The 24,071-nt window shown below is 42.3% G+C and overlaps 1 protein-coding gene across 1 annotated transcript in view; it reads left to right on the forward strand.

The window, feature by feature from the left end:
* Window positions 1–24,071, forward strand: part of DDC (dopa decarboxylase) — a 163,272-nt gene that overhangs the window by 6,664 nt on the left and 132,537 nt on the right. Inside the window, exon 3 of the mRNA XM_082259855.1 lies at window positions 5,639–5,758. Within this exon, the coding sequence (XP_082115981.1) occupies window positions 5,639–5,758 (120 nt within the window). The remainder of the gene's footprint in view (window positions 1–5,638; window positions 5,759–24,071) is intronic.

A 24,071-nucleotide genomic window follows, 5' to 3' on the forward strand; every position in this document is an offset into this window, starting at 1 on the left:
AATAATAAATATATAAAAAATATACATAAAAAGTATTTTCCTTATAAGTCCCAAAATTCCAATTTAAGCAGGTAGCCAGTGAAAGTGCAATGTGCTCTGTGCTCCTTGTTATGCTATTCAGTGCCAATCTGTGCAAAAATGAAGTGCAATCTTGTGCAGTTCCACCCCCTTTGGATGCTTCCGCTTTCCAGACTGCCAGGACCCTGTAGCAATACTACATCTGGGTCAAATGCGCTGTAGTCCGGTGTGTAGTGGGATGCCTTTTGGGTCACATGTAGAATAGAATCTTCCCCTGGGCCAAACTTGCTCAAATGTAATTGCTTTCCCCCAGATGGGCAGGTATTTTAATGGCTATGCAGAAAGAAAAACCCCCATAGTGTAGTATCCTAATATAAGCCGTTTATTTAAAAAAAAAGCAGATACACTCACAATTATCCAGATAAAAATACCGCAGATATGTGGTAAGGAACTTCCTGGTAACGAGTGGCCGCTTGGGGGGCGCTGGTCCCGGTTTGCGTTCCACCGCGACCGGAAGTGACATAGGTACAGGCCATAAACCGGAAATTGCGTTGACGCGTTTCGTCCCGCCTATTGGGCATTATCACAGACGTATTTCCGGCCACTGAGGAGAAGGTCTCTTATATACTCCCTCATCCTATTGGTTTTGATTGGTTTTACTTCCTGTTCCTGTTAGGTGTACGTGGCCTCATCTACACCCAACAGGAAGGAACATGTATGGGAACACAATAGGAATTCTTTCCTTCCTACATTTTACTTTTTGTTTCTATACTTTATTAGGCACTTCCCATTCATTTGAATGGAGAGGGGCATTTTTGAGCTGCTTTTCTTAGCTCTCCAAACATGCTTAGAAGATTTTGCATGCCAGATTTTTTTCACCGCACTGCCAGAACACCACGCCAGTGTGAAAGCATTCATTAATTTTAATAAGAAGCCTTTTTTTGTGAGCTTTTCAGGTGCTTTTTTTTAACGCCAATGTGCTTGAAGGACTCCTCAGTGTGAAAGAGCTCTAAAGTAAAACTAAACTCCCATAAATAAAAATGTACATTATAGCTGTGAATTGCCTCTGTAGTTGAATTGCTAAACTATTTTAATATTTGCTCCACAAATCTGATTTTTAAACTTCACTAAACTTGCATGTGCATGTTTCAACCTTTACTTCTTCTATTGTAAAGCAGCATTTGAGGTGTAAGTGAATGTTCAGATTCTCACACGTGAGTTGCCCAATACAATTTTGATTCCCGGTGAGAATAGCACCTGGCAAGTGCACATTTGTGAACTGTGGGTGTGATTCCTGTGATAGCCATTTCCATGTAAAAGTGATGTCAGTCACACATTATCCATGGCAGGATTGAGTGATATGGAGGCTGTATCTAAAATTGTCAAAAAATATCATGCTTTGCAAATAGTTACATAGTTAGTCAGGTTGAAAAAAAATACAAGTCCATCTGGCTCAACCAATAAAAAACAACCAAAAAAAAAAAAAAGTAAAGAAAATTCAACCATGCAATCCATATACACAATCCTATACCCGTTTGTTGATCCAGAGGAAGGGGAAAAAACCCCAGCAAAGCATGATCCAATTTGCTACAGCAGGGGAAAAAAATGCCTTCCTGATCCCCCCAGAGGCAATCGGATATTCCCTGGATCAACTTTACCTATAAATACTAGTACCCATTTATATTATGTACACCCAGGAAAGAATCCAGACCTTTTTAAAAACAATCTGGTCAGCTAGCCAGAACCACAGCTGGAGGAAGTCTATACCACATTTTCACAGCTCTTACGGTGAAGAAACCTTTCCGTATTTGGAGATGGAATCTGTTTTCCTCTAGACGTAAAGAGTGCCCCCTTGTTCTCTATGTTGACCTTAAAGCGGAGTTCCACCCATTTTTAATAGGTTGGAATACATAGATTCCTCCTCTCCTCACTTCCTGGTCCGATCGGCGATGACGTCATTCGGCGATTCGCAGTGTCTGCTGGGATGTATTCTATTCCAGAAATCTCGCAGTAGCTGAGCTGTACTGAGCCGTGCCTACCCCGCCTCCGCCCCGCCTCCTCTCATTGAGTTGTATTGTATGAATGTATTAAGGCCGTTCTCTGCCCCGCCTCCACCCCGCCTCCTCTCATTGAGTTGTATTGTATGCAATGTATTAAGGCCGTTCTCTGCCCCGCCTCCACCCCGCCTCCTCTCATTGAGTTGTATTGTATGAATGTATTAAGGCCGTTCTCTGCCCCACCTCCGCCCCGCCTCCTCTCATTGAGTTGTATTGTATGCAATGTATTAAGGCCGTTCTCTGCCCCGCCTCCGCCCCGCCTCGAGGGAGGCGGGCGGAGGAGGCCTTAATACATTGCATACAATACAACTCAATGAGAGGAGGCGGGGCGGAGGCGGGGGCAGGCACGGCTCAGTACAGCTCAGCTACTGCGAGATTTCTGGAATAGAATACATCCCAGCAGACACTGCAAATCGCCGAATGACGTCATCGCCGATCGGACCCGGAAGTGAGGAGAGGAGGAATAAAGCAGAAATTAAGGTATTTACTAGCAAAAAAAAAGTTTCCATTGGTAAAAGCCATTTTAAAGGGGATTACATAGATCTAATGTTCCAAAAATGGGTGGAACTCCACTTTAAAGTTAATAACCCAACACCAAGTTCACTATATGGACCCCTTATGTATTTACGGTATATATGTTATATGTTGATCCTTAATCTCCTCTTCTCAAGAGAGAATAAATTCAGTTCCTCATAGTTAAGTGTGAAAATGAGCACTCCCAGGTGACAACCATAATCCTGTTTATAGGCTGGTATCAACAGAGGGCAGTAAGCAAGGATGTTATAATTACAAAATAAGGGTTTTAGGCGGAGCAAAAAACAAACACGCAGTATAAGGCCTCATTCGCACAGCACTACAGGTTTGTACGTAGGATCTTGCCAGCAGAAACTGCAGGCAAGATCTTGCATTACAGTGATGTACAATGTATACATAATTGACCAACGTAATACATGTACATGATGTGCATACAACCTTACAATGTAAATTATCTCTATTGGCAGCCACCACTGCTCAACTAGATGCTCCTGCACAGGCAGCATCTGCTGCATCCCATAGAACTTTTATATGTTGTATGCCAGTAAATATGTTGCACAAACCTTTACGTGCTTACATAATTAACTATGGCTGAATATATGGCTCTGGACACACTTGCGTCCTACTTTTTTTACTAATTTAATTTTGTGTTGCAAGACACAGTTGTGTTTATAGGCTCATAGACTTAAAACTTTGCGCTGTACACATCTGAATGCAGCGTTTTCTATGTCTGTGTGAATGAGGATACAAAAGGGCTGTAACCACAATGGGATAGACAACAATTTAAGATTAAATAAATCTAGCCATTTTGTAAACTTTAACTATCCATTAATGTACGGAAAAGATTAATTCGGAGTCTGTGTTTTAACCTGGAATCTTGCCAACATCCCTAGTGAATATTGAACAGTAGAAAACCCCTGAGGAGTGGGACTTTAAACGGCAAGAACCAGGACTTGAGTATGAAAGTAAATACGTTTTATTACAAATATTACAAAAAATGAATTGACAAAGACAAAAATAACATGTATCATAAAAACATGGTCATAAATACGTCTTGGAACCGAGAGAGTCTGAGATGTCTGGACCGGACTAGACGCGTTTCGGTCAAATTGCCTTTCTCGATAGTCCAGGAAACACCAGAGCTCAGACTGGAAGCATGAAAGGTAACAATCAGTATGATAAACATAGTAAACATGGAGTTAAATTTCAATATGTTTAACAATAAAATAATTAGTACATGCAATAACCGATTTTACACAGTGTTTGTTGTATTTAGATGTAGAGAGGAGCAAAGGTACCTCTATAGCTACATACCAGATATGCAGGACCTCTGTAGATTCCAGGACGGAAGACCAAGTGAATGGATCTTAACGGGTTAAGAAAAAACCTTCAGGTATCTTTGACCACAAGTAATATGTGCCAAATTGGCTGGGTCTATATAGATAGACCTGAAATAATATATATGTACGGGCTTCAAAAGGGAAGTTAGATGGTTATAAACCAGATTAAAGTATAAATAGGTAATAACTTCACAGGTGACAGTGAAAGAGCCCCCCGATCAAAATTCCCACGAGGATCTCCAAAACGGGGTCAAAAACACAGGTCGTCTGGGGTGATTGATGGAGAAAAAGAGAGAGAGAGAGAGAGAAGAAAAAATAATAATATGAGAATGTACTCATGGTGGGATATAAGATGAGAGATAAAAAAAGTATGTATAGTATAAATATAATGATAATAATAGCTACCTGTAGCTATTATTATCATTATATTTATACTATACATACTTTTTTTATCTCTCTTTTTCTCCATCAATCACCCCAGACGACCTGTGTTTTTGACCCCGTTTTGGAGATCCTCGTGGGAATTTTGATCGGGGGGCTCTTTCACTGTCACCTGTGAAGTTATTACCTATTTATACTTTAATCTGGTTTATAACCATCTAACTTCCCTTTTGAAGCCCGTACATATATATTATTTCAGGTCTATCTATATAGACCCAGCCAATTTGGCACATATTACTTGTGGTCAAAGATACCTGAAGGTTTTTTCTTAACCCGTTAAGATCCATTCACTTGGTCTTCCGTCCTGGAATCTACAGAGGTCCTGCATATCTGGTATGTAGCTATAGAGGTACCTTTGCTCCTCTCTACATCTAAATACAACAAACACTGTGTAAAATCGGTTATTGCATGTACTAATTATTTTATTGTTAAACATATTGATATTTCAATATTATCGCTTGCACAGTGCTCCTTGGGATGTTTAAAGCTTGGGAAATCTTTTTGTATCCAAATCCGGCTTTAAACTTCTCCACAACAGTACCTCGGACCTGCCTGGTGTGTTCCTTGTTCTTCATGATGCTCTCTGCGCTTTAAACGGACCTCTGAGACTATCACAGTGCAGGTGCATTTATAAGGAGACTTGATTACACACAGGTGGATTTTATTTATCATCATTAGTCATTTAGGTCAACATTATATCATTCAGAGATCCTCACTGAACTTCTGGGGAGAGTTTGCTGCACTGAAAGTAAAGGGGCTGAATAATTTTGCATGCCCAATTTTTCAGTTTTTTATTTGTTAACAAAGTTTGAAATATCCAATAAATTTTGTTCCACTTGATGATTGTGTCCCACTTGTTGTTGATTCTTCACAAAAAATTAGAGTTTTATATCTTTATGTTTGAAGTCTGAAATGTGGCAAAAGGTCGTAAAGTTCAAGGGGGCCTAATACTTCCGCAAGGCACTGTATATATAAATGGATGGGAAGTCTAGACAGGTGTCATCTGCCGATACAATTTAGGGACAATGGAAGTAGTTTTACATACTTCTGAATATATATATATATATATATATATATATATACATTTTTTTTTTTTTTTTTTTTAGCCATCCAATAACCCCATACAGCTCTAGGATAATAGTTTTCTGCATATGTGTAGGCCCTTTTAAGCTTTGAACAAAAATAGAGAGCATGTAATAGTCCACTTTGATTCATTTTTCATGTTGTTGGTCATTTGTGTCATTTCAGGCTTCAAGTCCGGCATGCACAGAGCTGGAGACCGTTATGTTGGACTGGTTGGGGAAGGCAATAGGTCTGCCAGAGCAATTCCTAGCTGGAAGTAAAGGCGAAGGTGGGGGAGTAATTCAGGTAAGAAACAACTTATCTGCACTCTGTAATTTTACACTGTTATTTGCTGCCTTTGTGAGTGACAGTAATGTGCCATTTCTGTTTTTCTAAGAGTAGGTTGAATTGTACGTGTGTGTATATATATATATATATATATATATATATATATATATGCACAGTATATATATATATATATATATATATATATATATATATATATATATATATATATATATATATATATATTTATATTTATATACATATACAGTGCTCAGCATAAATGAGTACACCCCTTTTGAAAAGTTAGATTATGATCAATATCAAAGAACAGTTTCCAAAATGTTGACAAAACTGAGTTTTATAGAACATTTGTTTTTCTCATTACATGAAGGTAAGGTTAAAAATACTGTATATCTTAGATTACAAAATCTTCAGTTTTACTCAGATTAGTTGATGCAAAAATGAATACACCCCACAACAAAAACTACTATATCTAGTTATTTGTATGACCTCCATGATTTGTAAGGACAGCATAAAGTCTTCTAGGCATGGAATGAACAAGTTGGTGACATATTGCAGCATCTATCTTTTTCCATTCTTCAAGAATCACCTTTTTTAGAGCCTGGATGCTGGTTGGCGAGCTATGCTCAACTTGTCTCTTCAGAATTCCCCATAGGTGTTCGATTAGGTTCAGATCAGGAGACATGCTTGGCCACTGAATCACTTTCACCCTGTTCTTCTTCAGGAATGCAAAAGTGGCCTTAGATGTGTTTTGGATCATTGTCATGTTGGAAATGTGCACGACAACCAAGGGCACAAAATTATGGTAGAATCTTCTCTTTCAATATAGAGCAGTACATTTGTGAATTCATGATACCATCAATTAAATGCAGCTCCTCAACACCAGCAGCACTCATGCAGCCCCACAGAAGGACACTGCCACCACCATGTTTTACTGTAGGCAGCATGCATTTTTCTTTGTACTCATTACCTTTGCGATGCCATACAGTTTGGAAGACATCAGTTCCAAAAACATTTATCTTGGTCTCATCACTCCAGAGTACAGAGTCCTGGTAGTCTTCTTCTTTTTCTGCATGGGTCCTGGCAAATTCTAGGCAGGCTTTTTTGTGCATGGGCTTTAGGAGAGGCTTTCTTCCTGGATGACACCCATGAATGCTATTCCTCTGCAGTGTATGCCATTTTGTGTCACGGGAAAAAATCCCCCCAGTTTGGCTTTTTACTTCTTTAGCTACCTGCAGTGAACTTGATGATTTTCTTTAACCCTTCTCATCAGAAAATGCTCCTGTTAAGGTGTTAACTACCATGGATGGCCTGGATGTCTCTGTGAGATGGTTGCAGTTCCATCTTGGTTAAAATTTTGTATCACTTTTGCTACAGTATTCTGACTGATAAGTAAAGCTTTGCTGATATTCTTGTAGCCTTCACCTTTCTTGTGTAAACAAAATATTGTCTTTCTCAGGCTATAACAGCTTCAACACTTCTGGGAAGCCTGTCCACAGGGTTTAGGAGTGTGTCAATGGGAATGTTTGACTATTCTTCCAGAATCTCATTTGTTAGGTCAGGCACTGATGGATGAGAAGGCCTAGCTCACAGTCTCCACTCTAATTATTCCCAAAGGTCTTCTATTTGGTTGAGATCAGGACTCTGTAGGCCAGTCAAGTTCTTCCACCCCAAACTTGCTCATCCATGTCTTTATGGACCTTGCTTTGTGCACTGGTGTGCAGTCATGGTAGAACATAAAAGGGCATCCTCAAACTGTTCCCACAATGCTGGGAGCATGAAATTGTCCAAAATGTCTTGGTATGCTGACAGCTTAGGAGTTCACTTCATTGGAGCGAATGGGCCAAGCCCAACCCCTGAAAGCAACCCCACATCTGAAAAACAACCCCACACCATAACCCCCCTACCCCCCTCCACCAAATTATTTGGACTTGATGGTTACTTCCAGCAGGATAATTCATCATGTCACAAAGCTCAAATAATCTCAAACTGGATTCTTGAACCTGAAAATGAGTTCACTGAGCTCCAATGGCCTCTACAATCACCAGATCTCAATCCCATAGAGCACCTTTGGAATGTGGTGATGGTAAAACGGGAGATTTGCATCATGGACATGCAGCTGACAAATCTGCAGCAACTGCGTGATGTTAACTTTGCAAATGAGGTCAGTTTAACCACTTGAAGACTAATGGGCCATACACACTATAAGATTTTCTGAAGACTTTTTCCTTTAGACTTACCAAAACCATATAATATGAGGTCAAACCTAAACACTTTCAATTTGTATGCAATCCGGCAGGCCCTTGCACTACATAGAAAAGGTAAATCTGAAGGAAATCTAACCACAAAAGTTGGATAGTGTGTATCCAGCTTAAGCCTTTTTCTGACACTTGTTGCTTACAAGTTAAAATCAGTATTTTTTGCTAAAAAATAACTTAGAACCCCCAAACATTATATATATATATATATATATATATATATATATATATATATATATATATATATTTTTTTTTTTTTTTAACAGAGACCCTGAAGAATAAAATAGCGGTCATTGCAATATTTTATGTCAAACTGTGTTTGTGCAGCGGTCTTTCAAATGCATTTTTTTTGGGAAAAAATACACTTTAATGAATTAAAAAGAAACGAAACAGTAAAGTTAGCCCATTTTTTGAATATAATTTGAAAGATGACGTTACACCGAGAAACGTGAGAGAATTGTGATCTTTATTCTAAGCTAAAAACGTGTTTCTCATTTTATCCAGACTCGTGCAGTTCTAGCATGTGTGTGTGCGTATATATATATATATATATATATATATATATATATATATATTGCCGTCGGCACAAAAATAATAGTTATTTTTTTTTAATTTAAAATATTTAAAATGCATTAAGCAAAGATGCTAAAAACATAATTTTTCCATATACTGTTGAACTCTGACTGCTCAGAGTAGAGGATGCCCTCTTAAAGTGAGGCTATAGGCAAAATTGTTATTTTTCATTTTAGATAGAGTAAAGGAGGGTTATAACCCCTGTCAGTTTTCTGCCATGTGTAAAATCTTCCATTTGGGACACTAATTCTGGTGACTCTGGTGTCCCATTGAGAAATTTTCCCTTCACTTCCTGTTCCATAGCCAAAACAGAAAGTGAGTTCAAATCCCTAGTTTTCTGTGGGGTCACCAAAATTAGTGTCCCCAATGGAACATTTCCACTCCTTCCTGTTCTGGTGACAACCCAAAGTTTAGGACTTACTTTCACTCTCAGGGCTAACGGTAAACAGGGTGGAATAGAGAGGGCGAATCTCCCTAATCGGGGCACAGATAGCATAAAATTCTGAAAGGTGATCTAATCTCTCCACTCTATCCAAAACTAACAATAATAACATTTTGCCTTTAGTTATACTTTAGATGTAAAAAGTTTGGAATTTATATTTGATTTCTTGGCTTGACAAAAAATAAAATATCTGATACACTGTGTGAATGATTATCGATGGCTCTTTGTCTGAGATAGAATTAGAGGTCACTATGGAATAGTATGTAGCATTGGGGCAATTGTCTTTTTCTTATATTTGTGTATTTGTAGACTTTTTGCATAAAACAAACAAGAGATAAAGAGTATCTATAAGGCCCCATTCACATTGGGGCGATCTGACTTGCCGGGGCGACCTCATAGGTCGAGGCGCGCTGCTCACACCACGACCTCGGAGAGACCGGCACGGACTTCATAACATTGAAGTCTATGCAGGTCGCTCCGGGTCGCCCCAAAGAAGCTCCGGACCCTATTTCTAAGTCGGAGCGACTTGTGTCGCTCCTATTAGAACGGGTCCACAGCTTCTCTATGGCAGGCAACCTACAGCGACCTGTCAGGCGACCAGGTCGCCTGACAGGTTGCCCCAGTGTGAACGGGGTCTTAAGGTGCTAGAAAGGCACCTTGTGCAGAAAACACTGGCTAAAAGTTTTGAAAAACTTGCCTGACGTTCACAAGAATTTGCAATTGATGTCTTTGAGGGGGGAATCCTGGTTTTAAATTCCAATCAATTGTAGTACTAATATGCAACCTTTTGTCAAACATAATGTGTGGGAAGCCAGGTACTGGGTAGACATGTACCAATGCCAAAATGTAAAAAAAAAAAGTTTCTGCTCTTCCAAACAGGCCCACCACACAACATATGAAAATATGGCTACTGTAAGCCCACTCTTTTATAGAAAGTGAGCTTGACCTTGGTAATCCTTTCCTTCAAAATATTGTCTTATATGATTCAAAAGCTATGCACTGTATTATAGGTTTCTTATTCTGGTAGTGATTCACAAACTTTTTCAAGATTTTTAGTGCAACCCCAAACCTTATCCATATCCATAGCAGACTGTTCTTGAAAGTTCCTGGCTGATTGACTCTGCCTGAACATGAATCTCCTTAGGGTTACGTTTACACTAGTGTTAGCCCTCTAAAGAGCAATCAGCAGTGGACTGCGTTTCAGAGGGCATTTTAGAGGTGATAAAGAGCTACTATGTCACCTCCTCACTGTCTGTTTTAACCCCTACAAGCCCACACTACCACCTTCAGCCATGTGCATTGCATTCACTTGTAAGTATTTATTAAAACTTATGAAATAAGTACTTATATCCTATGATTATCAGCTCCATCTAGTGGCCATAATCTGTTATTTTCCTGATTTACACTAATCTTATAAATAACCTTTGACCTAGAGAGAAAATCACCTAGTAGCATTTGATTTTTCTTGACATTCGCACAGAATAAATGTACATGCAGCTTCGTAGGGTGAATGGCTCTACAAATATGTTTTATTTATGTATTAAAGGGCACAGTGTATTGCAATGCAATTCCAGATCTCAACATGCATTGCTGAATGGGAATGTAATCATTCTTCCAATAAAAACAAATATTTCTTCCAGTATTTATTGTAACAGGAGCTGCTTATTATCTATCAATTTATATGACACAGGCAGAGCTGGCATTGGCAAAACAAGTGTACCTGCAATGTGATGTTGAATACTATAAGACATTTTGTGTTATTGATTTTCTATCTCTCCTGTGCTTCTAAGAGGGCACAAATCCTAAATGTTATGTGACTGAAAAAGGCTAAACGCATATTACTGAGCCAGGCTGTAATTGCCCTGTTGGTAAACTGTTGCCTGTGAAAATTGGCTTGTAATTACATTTGAAAACCTGCATCTATGTGACGCATCATTATCCGCTGCTTCATTTGAAATGAGAGGAGAGATGAAAGAAAGCACTCTATGGATGTAGACGCCGGTCACCAATATTTTCTTTCACATCTGCTTACCATGGAAACTGTCATTAACCAGTTCATTTCTGCGCAATTCCACAAATGTCAGTCATGGCGCGCGGATGTTGAACAAATAGCAGTGCAGTTTAATAACACGGCTTTGGGTTCAAATTTTATTGCTTTACACTGCAATTGCAGATTTACATAGTTCGACTGAAAAAATAATTATGTACATTGACTTACCCTAGGTTCACACTAGGGCTGCTACATAATCCTCTTTCACTGCTTTTTTGTAGTGCATCCTGTAGTGCGTTCATGAGCATTTTTACTTTTGCCAATAACGAGCAATATCTGCTGTGGCATGATTGTTGTTTGAAGGAAAACACTGGATTTTATAAAAAAAAACTAAAAAAAACCTACTAATAACGCATGTACTACTGTTGCATTCTATGGGGCTAAAATGCACTGTGTAGCACCTGCATAGACAGAAAAAACCTACAGGGGTTTTACACAATCTCTACTCTTTTTACAGAAACAAATGTTTGGCTTTAGATATACGCTGTATTACCATAAGTATTGGGATGCCTGCCTTTACAAGCACATGAACTTTAATGGCATCCCAATCTTAGTCCGCAGGGTTCAACATTGAGTTGGCCCATCCTTTGCAGCTTTATCAGCTTCAACTCTTCTAGGAAGGCTGTCCACAGAGTTTAGGAGTGTGACTATGGGAATGTTTGACCATTCTTCTAAAAGCGCATTTCTGAGGTCAGGCACTGATGTTGGAAAGAATGCCTGGCTTACAGTCTGTGTTCTAATTCATCCCAAAGGTGTTTTGGGATTGAGGTCAGGACTCAAGTTCAGGTCAGGCCAGTCCAGTCAAGTTCCTCCACACCAAACTCACTCATCTACAGTATGTCTTTATGGACCTTGCTTTCTGCACTGGTCCAAATCATTTGGCGGAGGGGGGATTATGTTGTGGGGTGGTTTTTTTAGGGGTTGGGCTTGATCCCCTAGTTCCAGTGAAGGGAAATCTTAAGGCGTCAGCATAAGACATTTTGGACAATTTTATGCTCCCAACTTTTGGGAACAGTTTGGGGATGGCCCCTTCCTGTTCCAACATGACAGCACACCAGTACACAAACAAGGTCCATAAAGACATGGGTGAGTGAGTTTGGGGGGAGTAACTTGACTGGCCTGGCCTGAACTTGAGTCCTGACCTCAACCCAATAGAACACTTTTGGGATAAATTAGAGCCCAGACTGCGAGCCAGGCCTTCTCTCCAACATCAGTGCCTGACCTCACAAATGCGCTTCTGGAAGAATGGTGAAACATTCCCGTAGACACACTCCTAAACCTTGTGGACAGCCTTCCCAGAAGAGTTGAAGATGTTATAGCTGCAAAGGGTGGGCCAACTCAATATTGAACACTATGGACTAAGACTAGGATGCCATTACAGTTAATGTGCTTGTAAAGGCAGGCATCCCAATACTTTTGGTAATATAGTGTACTTTAACCACCTGCCCTCATTAGGCCATTTATGTCTTGAACTTCAAGTGCTTAAAACAAGTTTGGTATTTATTTCTTTGAGCCAGTTATCAGTTGTTTAATAAAATTGATGAAGTTGGCTGATCATTTTTATGGTAATAATAAGGGCCAATTTCCCTTTTCTCCTTCACCACCCATGAAAGTTCCTCCAGGGAGCCCGGAAATGCGGTAAAATGCTCCAGTTATGAGAATAGGAGGGGATTGGGGAACATCCAGAAACACTTTGTCATTTTCGGTTTCAGTTCATTTATTCCCCAACTGCTGTAGCTGGGGAAGCAGCTAATCAAGCACAATTTGTACTTGATTTGGTGCAGTGGAGGGCAGCGGAGACTTTGGGAGTCTAACAGACCTCTGATGTCTCTATAAAAAGGACCTGACCTGCCCATTCTATGACATAAGGGGCTTGTGAACCTCTTTATGAAAAAATAAATAAATATGATTTAAAAAATGTAAAGAATCCCTTCAACTTTGTGCAATACAAGGTATCACTGAAAATGTCACAGTGTGAGCAATACTGTAATTCTAGGACCATAATTCATGGTTAACTCTAAACTGAAAAGCTGTAAAGGCTTTTAAAGCATCACCTATGTAATGCTTAGTTACCATAAATTTTCACAATTTCATGTGCACATGCAATTTTGAGTCTTGACATACTTCGTATGTATTTATTCAACGCAGTTCCATCTTTTATATTTTAGTAAACAATAGGGTATTATCAGAGATGTATAGTAACTAAGTAGAACTACTTCACTACTGTACTTAAGTACCGAAAGGCGGTATCTGTACTTTCCTAGAGTAGAATTTCATTCTCCTACTTCCACTTTTACTTCACTACATTTTTTCAATGATTTCAATATTTTTTTTTTTTTTTTTGTGCTGCATAGTTACTCGTTACAATTATAAAAATTACCACTGCCAGAACAGTAGATGGCAGGTTTCATGAAGCTCAAAACATGTGTATTATCAGCGCATACGAAAATAAATGCTACTGTATGTATAAATAAAAGCTGCATTTGAAATAATAAAAAACAATATGTTCAAACTTTTAACTTCTTTATTTAATAACTACATAACACAGTACTTGTACTTTTACTTTCAGTACTTGAGTAGCAATTTTTTTTTCAGAACTACTGGTACTTTTACTTTCAGTACTTGAGTAGCAAGATTTTTTAAAAGACTACTTGCAATACTTAAGTACAAAAAATGTTGAATACTTTAGTACTTCTACTCAAGTCACTTTTTGATCAAGCACTTGTACTTTTACTCAAGTATGGGTTTCGAGTACTTTATACAACTCTGGGTATTATATTGTGCTTGTGTTTACTGAAATCTACTTTAGTGTATTCTTTCCAGAAAGTATCTATTTGGTATACAGTTGTGCAAATATCATGCAACTTAAAAAATGTCAGCTGCCACCGATTTATCCTTCAGGGCTTCTGCTTTTAGAAAATATATAATGTTCTGGGTTCTAAGTAATTTTCTAGCAAAAAATGCTGATTTGACATGTACAGTACGTGAAAAATTAAAAAATTGTCACAGAAGTGGTTAAAGGTTATATATATTTTTTTACACGCATTAGCAACAGAGGTGGACACTTACCTAAGATGCTGCATCTCTCTCTTGTGAAGCTTGCCTTTCCTACCATAATTCTGAGGAAGGGGCACACAGGAAGCAGTTTGAGGTGGCTGTAAAATTATGGAAAATTCATTATGGAGCTTGATATAAGCAGTCATATATTACAATATGCAGTTTAAAGCTATACAGATGCGTTTGCAGAGAAAAAAGCCAGCCTTTAGTACTGCTTTATTGTGGTACTCCATTTTATTAAAATTTGTTTTTATTGATGTATATGTCTGCGCCAATATACTGATACTATAAGTAGCTGCAGTGTGCCTCCCCTGCCCTATTCCATAGGTGTAAACACGAGTAGTTGCCTAAGGTAGCCATTTATATTTATAGAAATGTCCATGGGAATAAATACCTAGGCAATTTGGATTGTTTCTGGACACCCAAGGCCAAGGTACTGGAACCAGTGCCACTGAGGTTATAAACAGTTTAAAAATTTGCACTGTTGTTAAAGTGGCACAAGGTTTTTTTACCATCATGCATTCTATGCATGAAGGTAAAAAAACCTTCTGTGTGCAGAAGCCCCCCCCCCCCCAATACTTACCTAAACTCCCTCTTGATCCAGCGATGTTCACGAGAGCCCTGCCTCTCTGGGGACTCGCACTCCTGATTGGCTTTTGGCAGCAGCGAGAGCCATTGACTCATGCTATCGTCAATCACAGCCAGTGAGCTAATCAGGAGACGGAGGGGGCCGGATCGAGCCGCGGCTCTGTGTGTAAATGGAGATACAGAGTTTCCAGTCAGGAAGCTGCTTGCTGTGGGGACACCCAGAAGGGGGGAGGATCCGGGAGCGCCGCATAGGACCCGGGAAGAGTAGGATCTGGGCTGCTCTGTGCAAAAACTGCTGCACAAAGCAGGTAAGTATAACATGTTTGTTATTTAAAAAAAAAAAAAAAAAAAAGGCTTTCATATCACTTTAAGTTTGTTCTCATTTTAGTTTCACAATAGATGATTGTACCAATCCTCTTACGCCACAAAATTTTCTGTGACATATTCATTGTATCTTGTTAATTTTCTCTCCTATAAAATATTTTAACAAAATCAGTTTAAATATGGATTTTTGGACCAGAAATCAGGCAATAGAGCCAATAGACTATAATACAACCAGCAGCCCTCTGCTGCCTGTGATCTGATTTACAGCCAACATGTTAATTTAAACATATCCTCAATAACCTCAGTGTTGTTGGTTTCACCTGCTGATATCACAGCAATTTCATTTCCTCTGTTTTATAAGGATCTGAGTTATCTTCTCGAGCCTTGCAACATCAAATAAACAAGTTTCATTAATGCATGGCAGAAAGACACACCAAGGCTATTGTTTTGTGCTTTTCAGTGTTGTATGCATAACATTAAATTAATCAATTAGTCATCGGCTATTTTATGTGTACAAGTGCATTGTTAAGAGGAATTGTGATAATGGTCTTTCAGCAAATGTCTCAAATCCTCTCCTGCTGTCGTCAGTAGCCATTAGATTATCATGGAGTAGATGACAGTGGTTGATAAACGTCAAACTAATATCCGTAAAGAGGGTAATCTAGATTTTCCATTCTCAATATGTTTTAAGAGATTTTTCTTTAGAAGGATAGTGCAGGACAATAAGATTTACTTTTCTCAACTCAGGTTTGTGCGAGGTAAACACAAGCTGTAGATGGATAGGGGAATGCATGCTATTTTAACAGTATACGTACATCTGTTAAAGCAGCACCTTGGTTGTGGTACGTTAGATGTCAGAGCCAAGGGCTTCATGCTGTTATTTTTTGGCAAATAACTCCTAATGCTAAGAGTGATGGCCTAATAGAAAGCCTCACCTAGCAATAACTTTGCTAATTATCCTAACACTTGCACTTACCATTTCTATAATTCTAACACCCTAAGCAGCCCTTCTAGTAACATTAAAACTAACACAAATCTCCCTTAACCCCAATACTCAAACTAACCTTTCCTGCAATTCTAATACTTCCACTAACCCTCCACTTAAACCTAACACTCACTGTAACATTAACACGAAACCCCCTTGTAATTCTATCACTACCACTAACCCTCCCTGTAGCCTAAACCCACACACTGACACTAACTAACCTGCAACTGTAATCCTGTTAGAAATTCTGTATATGTAAGGGACCATGAATCAGACTGAGACAGAAAATGCTGTAAAAATCACACCTTTAATGTAATGGTAAAAAATGGTACAGAACAGTAAACGTAATCAAAATATAAGCCAGGGATCAGAAGCCAAAACAGGAAGTCAGATAAGCCAGTGATCAGGAAACCAAAAATCAGCAGTCGGAGGCAGAGGAACATGATCCGGAATCAGAAGGGTCTTCAGCCGGGCAAAATCTTTCACAGGAACTTAGCAGAGAAACTCCAGATATGTTGACCAGGCGGAGGCAGGAAAGGAATGAACAAGGCAGCTTAAATATCCAGAAGGGGCTGGCTGTAGGTGGGACTGATGAGCAGATAATGATAACAAGGTGAGCCACTGAGGAAACAATGAGTGCTGACAATTATCTGACAGCTGAGCAGCCTGAGCACAGAGAAGAGAGCTGCTGGGAGCCCAGCCCTGACAGTATATAGCCATACAGAACAGACAGTGCACAGTCCACATTGGCTTTACTGCTTAACTGCAGACAGGAAACAGGAACTTTATTATCAGTGAAAATACAATAAAGAGTAAACAGTAACAGTAAACAGTACCACGGATGCAGCTTAAAACATATAAACACTGCCATCTACTGGCTGATGAATATATCTGTAGATATATGAAAATACATGAAAAATGTATTTCAACACCCCCACTCAACAACTACTCCTTATATTAGTCCCATTTATGATCTCAGTTCTACAGTATAAATCTGTTTCTTGTAAGGGGTTTTGTCACAACATCTGCAATTATGTTATTAGTTTCACAATAGGTAAGCACAATTACATTTTGTTCAACCAGACCATAAATGTAATGATGTCTGACATCAATATGCTTTGTTCTTGCATTAATTGGTGGCAAGTTTGATACATCCTTGATTATCCTTGAATCATATAGGGTTGTAGGCTGGGACATTGACTCTCCAAGATCTTCAAGCAATTGACGTATCACACAGTTTCTTAACTGGCATAAATAGCAGCAATATTTTCTGCCTCAGTAGAAGACAAAAGCTATTGAGGTCTGCTTTTTGCTGGACCAAGTTGTAGGACTGTTTCCTAATTTGAACAAGTAACAACTTGTGGATTTGCGAATGCTCAGGTCACCTGCCCAATCAGAGTCCACATATCCTAAGAGGTTCAAATCACCAACTGCAGACAGCTTCAGACTCAAGTCTTTAGTTTGTTTGAGATATCTCATAACTCTTGATTGATGTCCAGTCTCTTTAATGTGGTTTACGAGTCTACAAAGAAGCGACATGGCAGTTGCAATGTCTGGACGTGTAGTGGTTGCAATATAAACCATTGCCCTCACTGCTTGTCTGTACCAATCATTAGTAGGAAGAAGATCCTCATCCCCTTCTGTTTTCAGGGTACTTTCTGCTTTGGCTTCAGTCATACCAAACTGCTGAAGCACTGCCTCAATTTTAGATTTCTGATTTACCAGGAAGCTACCATCTTCTTTACGCTGTACATTAATTCCTTGGTCATTTGTCACATCCCCCAAATCTTTAGTCTCAAAATTCTGGTTAAGCACTGCAGTCAACTTTGCAACTTCCTTGCCCTTTTTATGAGCTACAATCAAGTCATTCACATAAAGTAAAACATACATATATTCAGAATCTACACATTTTGAGTATAGATATGGGTCAGATCTGCTTTCTATGAATCCTTCATCTAGCAAGACTTAATATTTTTAAATTCCATGCTCGAGTTGATTGCTGAAAGGTGAACTCCAACTTTCTTTTCAGAAACCTTTCAGAACTGAATGGAATGATCAATCCCAACATAGATCATATCTCTACCATGTTGCTCAAGTGTCTGTAGATCCCCTGATATTTTGGGTTTGGTTGTGTCTTTGTATCATGTGACCCTCCGTATATCCTGCTGACAGACACTGTTCCTTCAACAGCCCCTTCTTGCAGCAGCTAAAGTCTATAACAATACCCTTTGTAGTCTTTCAGACTCTGCCGATGTAACTTCCTTCACAGCTCTGATGATAGGTGGGATTGATTACGTCCTAATTAGCATTCAATTCCTACCTCCCAAGTCCCGCCTCATAGATCACTGCATTATACAAGAAGGAAACCCCTTCATATACACACATACACAGCCTGCTCTGAAAGCTAGCTGTGCTTCTGTTGGACAGGATTGAATGGATCCAGGGCCGGACTGACCATTGGGCACAGCGGGCATATGCCCGGTGGGCCGCCGAGGCCTCCGCTCCGAGTCCAGCGCCAGGCGCATTATAATGGAAGACAGTGTCCGCCGTCCGGCCGTTGCCTGCCTCTCCGCGGCCGATTCTGCGGAGTCTGAGGGTCGCCGCCGCATTACTGCAATCTGGCCGCCCGCCCACCCTGCCACTGTCCCCGACTGCCCGGGCCCCGCATTACGGCAATCTGGCCGCCCGCCGCTATCCCCGACTCCCCACTCCTAACTTTGCTCAGCTGGCAGCCGGCTCCGCAGCGGCATCCAGGCTCCAGCGTAGCTCAGGAGGGGGTGGAGTCGGTGGGTGGACCGTCCGTGTGACTGTGAAGTGAAGGCCGGGGGTGGAGCTAGAGGCCGGCGGGGACCCCATGCTGCCTTGTTGTCAAAGGAAGAAGCGGGAAGTGAGCAGGCGCCGTCGCCGCACATCGCAGACAGACACTGACAGTGTGTCTGAGTCTGAGACAGTGAGTCAGTGACTGTCTGAACTTAAGTGAGTCAGAGTGTGGAGGAGTCGTCAGTGTCAAGTTAGTGCCTGCCCTGGAGCTGCATTAACACCACCACCCACGACCAGGACAGGAGCCAAGGCCTCAACAACAGGTAAGGAAAGAATGGCAGCAGGCCATCAACACAATTTAAAAACACAGACTCCCACTGCCATACCTCTGCCTCATCCCATCCCATCCCTCCCACTGCCATACCTCTGCCTCATCCCATCCCATCCCTCCCACTGCCATACCTCTGCCTCATCCCATCCCATCCCTCCCACTGCCATATCTCTGCCTCATCCCATCCCTCCCACTGCCATACCTCTGCCTCATCCCATCCCTCCCACTGCCATACCTCTGCCTCATCCCATCCCTCCCACTGCCATACCTCTGCCTCATCCCATCCCTCCCACTGCCATACCTCTGCCTCATCCCATCCCTCCCACTGCCATACCTCTGCCTGATCCCATCTCTCCCACTGCCATACCTCTGCCTGATCCCATCTCTCCCACTGCCATACCTCTGCCTGATCCCATCTCTCCCACCGCCATACCTCTGCCTGATCCCATCTCTCCCACCGCCATATCTCTGCCTGATCCCATCTCTCCCACTGCCATACCTCTGCCTGATCCCATCTCTCCCACTGCCATACCTCTGCCTGATCCCATCTCTCCCACCGCCATATCTCTGCCTGATCCCATCTCTCCCACTGCCATACCTCTGCCTGATCCCATCTCTCCCACTGCCATACCTCTGCCTGATCCCATCTCTCCCACCTCCATACCTCTGCCTGATCCCATCTCTCCCACCGCCATATCTCTGCCTGATCCCATCTCTCACACTGCCATACCTCTGCCTGATCCCATCTCTCCCACCGCCATATCTCTGCCTGATCCCATCTCTCCCACTGCCATACCTCTGCCTGATCCCATCCCTCCCACTGCCATACCTCTGCCTGATCCCATGCCTCCCACTGCCATACCTCTGCCTGATCCCATCCCTCCCACTGCCATACCTCTGCCTGATCCCATCCCTCCCACCGCCATACCTCTGCCTGATCCCATCCCTCCCACCGCCATACCTCTGCCTGATCCCATCTCTCCCACCGCCATACCTCTGCCTGATCCCATCTCTCCCACCGCCATACCTCTGCCTCATCCCATCTCTCCCACCGCCATCCCTCTGTCTGATCTCTCCCCCCCCCCTCCCATGAGGCAGTGGTGATGGTGGGGATAGGGATGACATCAGTAGCGGTGGTGGTGGGGATAGGGATGACATTAGTGGCAGTGGTGATGAGCATAGGGATGACATCAGTGGCAGACATTGTCATTCCTATCCCCACCACCACTGCCACTGATGTCATCCTTATCCCCACCACCACTGCCACTGATGTTATTCCTATCCTTACCACCACTGCCACTGATGTCACCCCTATCCTCATCATTCCCACTGATATCATCCCTATTCTCAACACCGCCACTGATGTTATCCCTATCCCAACCACCACTGATGTTATCGCTATCCCCACCACTGCCACTGATGTCATCCCTATCCCCACCACTGCCACTGATGTCATCCCAATCCCCACTACCACTGATGTCATTCTTATTCCCACTGCCACTGATGTAACCCCTATCCCCACCACCACTGCCACTGCTGTCACCCCTATCCCCACCACCACGGATGTCACCCCTATCCCCACCACCACTGCCACTGATGTCACCTCTATCCCCACCACCACTGCCACTGATGTCACCCCTATCCCGCACCACCACTGATGTCACCCCTATCCCCACCACCACTGCCACTGATGTAACCCCTATCCCCACCACCACTGCCACTGCTGTCACCCCTATCCCCACCACCACGGATGTCACCCCTATCCCCACCACCACTGCCACTGATGTCCCCCCTATCCCCCACCACCACTGATGTCACCCCTATCCCCACCACCACTGCCACTGATGTCATCCCAATCCTCACTACCACTGATGTAACCCCTATTTCCACCACCACTGCCACTGATGTCACCCCTATCCCCCACCACCACGGATGTCACCCCTATCCCCACCACCACTGCCACTGATGTCATCCCAATCCCCACTACCACTGCCACTGATGTCATCCCAATCCCCACTGCCACTGATGTCATCCCAATCCCCACTGCCACTGATGTCATCCCAATCCCACTACCACTGCCACTGATGTCATTCCTATTCCCACTGCTACTGATGTCATCCTTATCCCTACCACCACTGCTACTGATGTCATCCCTATCCCACCACCACCACTACTGATGTCATCCCTATCCCACCACCACCACTACTGATGTCATCCCTATCCCCTATCTTTTATATTTTACCCAAAAATTGGGTAATATATTTTTAATGTACCCTAAAATTACCTGTTATCTCTTAGCCTGGGTTCACACCAAATGCGGACTGCATCTAAATAGCAACCCGTCCATGCAAACAGATTGCGGAGTGTATGTTAGGTTAACGACACCCCGCAATCGGTTTACAAAACACAGTGCGATTTGCAGAATCGGATCGCATGGGTGTGCAGGTTAAATATAACTAAAAAACAGAGAAACCGGTAGTTGTTCATCATTGGTCATTTTGTTTAAAAAAAAAAAATGGGCTGCTCAGCCTAAAATGCCCGGGCCTATTTTTTGTCCCAGTCCGGGCCTGAATGGATCACAATTATAATTCAATCCTGCCCAGTTAAATATGCAGATCAGTGTGAACAGGGAGAGTAACACCCCTCAGATCCCACGCTCCTAGAGCCCAGCTCTCTGTAAAGTAATAAATTTACATATAAAAGAAACACCTTCATAATAACCTCCCATATCCCTTCCTCTGTAGTCTTGCAGTAAGCCATTATTCTTTGACATGCTGCAAGACAGGAATGACACAGGATTAGGTATGACACATTTACACCACCCACATGAAGGCCCAGAAACACGCACAGTAACCTTAGGACACACCCACATCAACTCCTAGAGCTGGTACAAGTGACTCTCATAGCCCAATCTGAAACTATTGAAGCTCAAAGGATCATAGGACATGTAGTGTCAGGACTGGAAAAGGAAGAAAGTGGGAAGTCAGATCACATATAAACTCCAGGAGGAGTATTGACATCACAGACACAGAAACCTGCTATATACTGCTAAAGCAGGTAAGTTACACAAACTGACAGTGGGGTTGTGATTAATTTACATGCACAATGCATCTGTTGTTGTTTTTGGGAGGAAAAGCTGGAGTTCTTCTTTAAGTCTGTAAAGAGATTTCTGCAACTTGCACACAAGATGCTCTTCTTTATTTTCCACGTATCCTTCTGGCTGTGTCATATATAGTTCATCTTTGATATCACCATTAAGAAAGGCTGTTGTGATACTCAGGGGGGGAGGAGCCTACTAATGGCGCACGGAGGGAGCTCCTGCTAGGAGCTTCAGGTAGCCATCCTTCATATGCAGCGGTATACCTGATACCCTCCACCAGCCCATCCCCTTCACTTAGTCCAGCCCTGACCTCTCTTCTCCTCTGTCTGAGAGGGCTCGAAGTTTTCCTACCATGGTCAGCCCGGCTGGTATATTTGAGGGACCTCGGGAGCTCAGGCAGGTCAGTGTCCACTGAGTCGCAGTAGAACACTCAGGCCAGTGACGTGGCCAGAGACACGGAAGCAGCCAAGAGCAGCTGAGACGATCCGGAGGTAGCCGACAGCATTCAAGAAAGCCCAGGGGAGCCCTGGAAAGAGCAGAGGAGCCAAGGGAGAGAGGGAAGACTGGCCAAAGGACCCAAGACCATGAAAACGGAGCCAGGACCGGACACACACAGACACACAGAGGTGCTGACTCACTTAAGAGTAACACCAGCAGTTTTAGCTGAGAAAGGAACTAAAAGTGGTGCAAGTAGAGCCCTTTTGGAGTCTTCCTGATTCAAACAACCTCTCTACAGGAAAAGCTAACCCTCAACGTATGTCAACTGTCTTCTTTGCAGACCCTAACCCCCCCCCCCCCCCCCAAATAAAAAGTCTTTTTTTTTTTTTTCTCGACTGTTGAACTTTGCTTATCACTGACTGCTTGTTGATTTATTTTGCCCATGTTCGTACAAGAAATTAGCAGGGGATTTACAGTATTTTTCCCTCCTTTATACAGGGGATAAAGAGGGAACACCACAGGGGGCTGCGAATTAAGGGGGCCGGACAATAAAATATATAACCATGAGAGGTAAAACAGCAAAAGGAGGGGCGACCGCAAAATCACCTAAGATAAGCTTAAGCCCAGCAACAATCGAAAAGTACATGGCACAAGAAGGTGGCTCAGATAATCAGGCAGTAGAAAAACAACAGGGAACAGGGAATAAATTAGCTAAAAAGAGAAATGAAAGACCTGAAAAATTGAACAGAGGAACCTGGCATATAAACTGAAAGACCAAGAAAACCAGAACGGAAGGAAGAGTTTGAGAATATGAGGCCCGAGGAAGTAGGCGGAGTCTTCAAGCACAGACATGTCTGGCTGATGCTCCACTCCTAGGGGTCAGAAAACCACATACAGCAGCGACTGCCCGCCGAATATTCACTCAGATTTTACAGCATTAGTACAGGTGTAATGGTGCTGGTGGCTGAGCCTGACGTGCAGAGGTAGCCTCGTGGGATCTGGTACAACAGGAACACGGACGGGTCACACTGGTGGTAGACACGGGCTAGTCTGAGGTGCGGAGTCTAAGTGCTAGCTGGTTTTCACTAGAGCCCCTGGTGGTGGGGATAGACTGCGCTGCCAGCTAACACCAGGTCGCGGTCCCCAGGGTTGCCCCACCAGGAGGTGAACACGTCCAGAATCAGAAGCAGATAAGCCGACAAGGATAAGGCAGGAGAGTGGTCACAGGAACGAGCCAAGGTCAGGGCGGGCAGCAAGCAGACGAAGTAGTGGACAAGCCGGGAGGTCGATCAGGAAGTCAACAGGAAACAGCAGGTTCAGGATCAGGAAGTACAGGTAAAGCTGCAGACAAGACAGCAATGGCTCAGTGCTGCTGTGGTGTTTAAATAGGCCAGCCTTTTGCCAATT

The sequence above is a fragment of the Pelophylax lessonae genome, assembly GCF_965119305.1.
Source record: "Pelophylax lessonae genome assembly, chromosome: 5".
Classification (NCBI taxonomy): domain Eukaryota; kingdom Metazoa; phylum Chordata; class Amphibia; order Anura; family Ranidae; genus Pelophylax; species Pelophylax lessonae.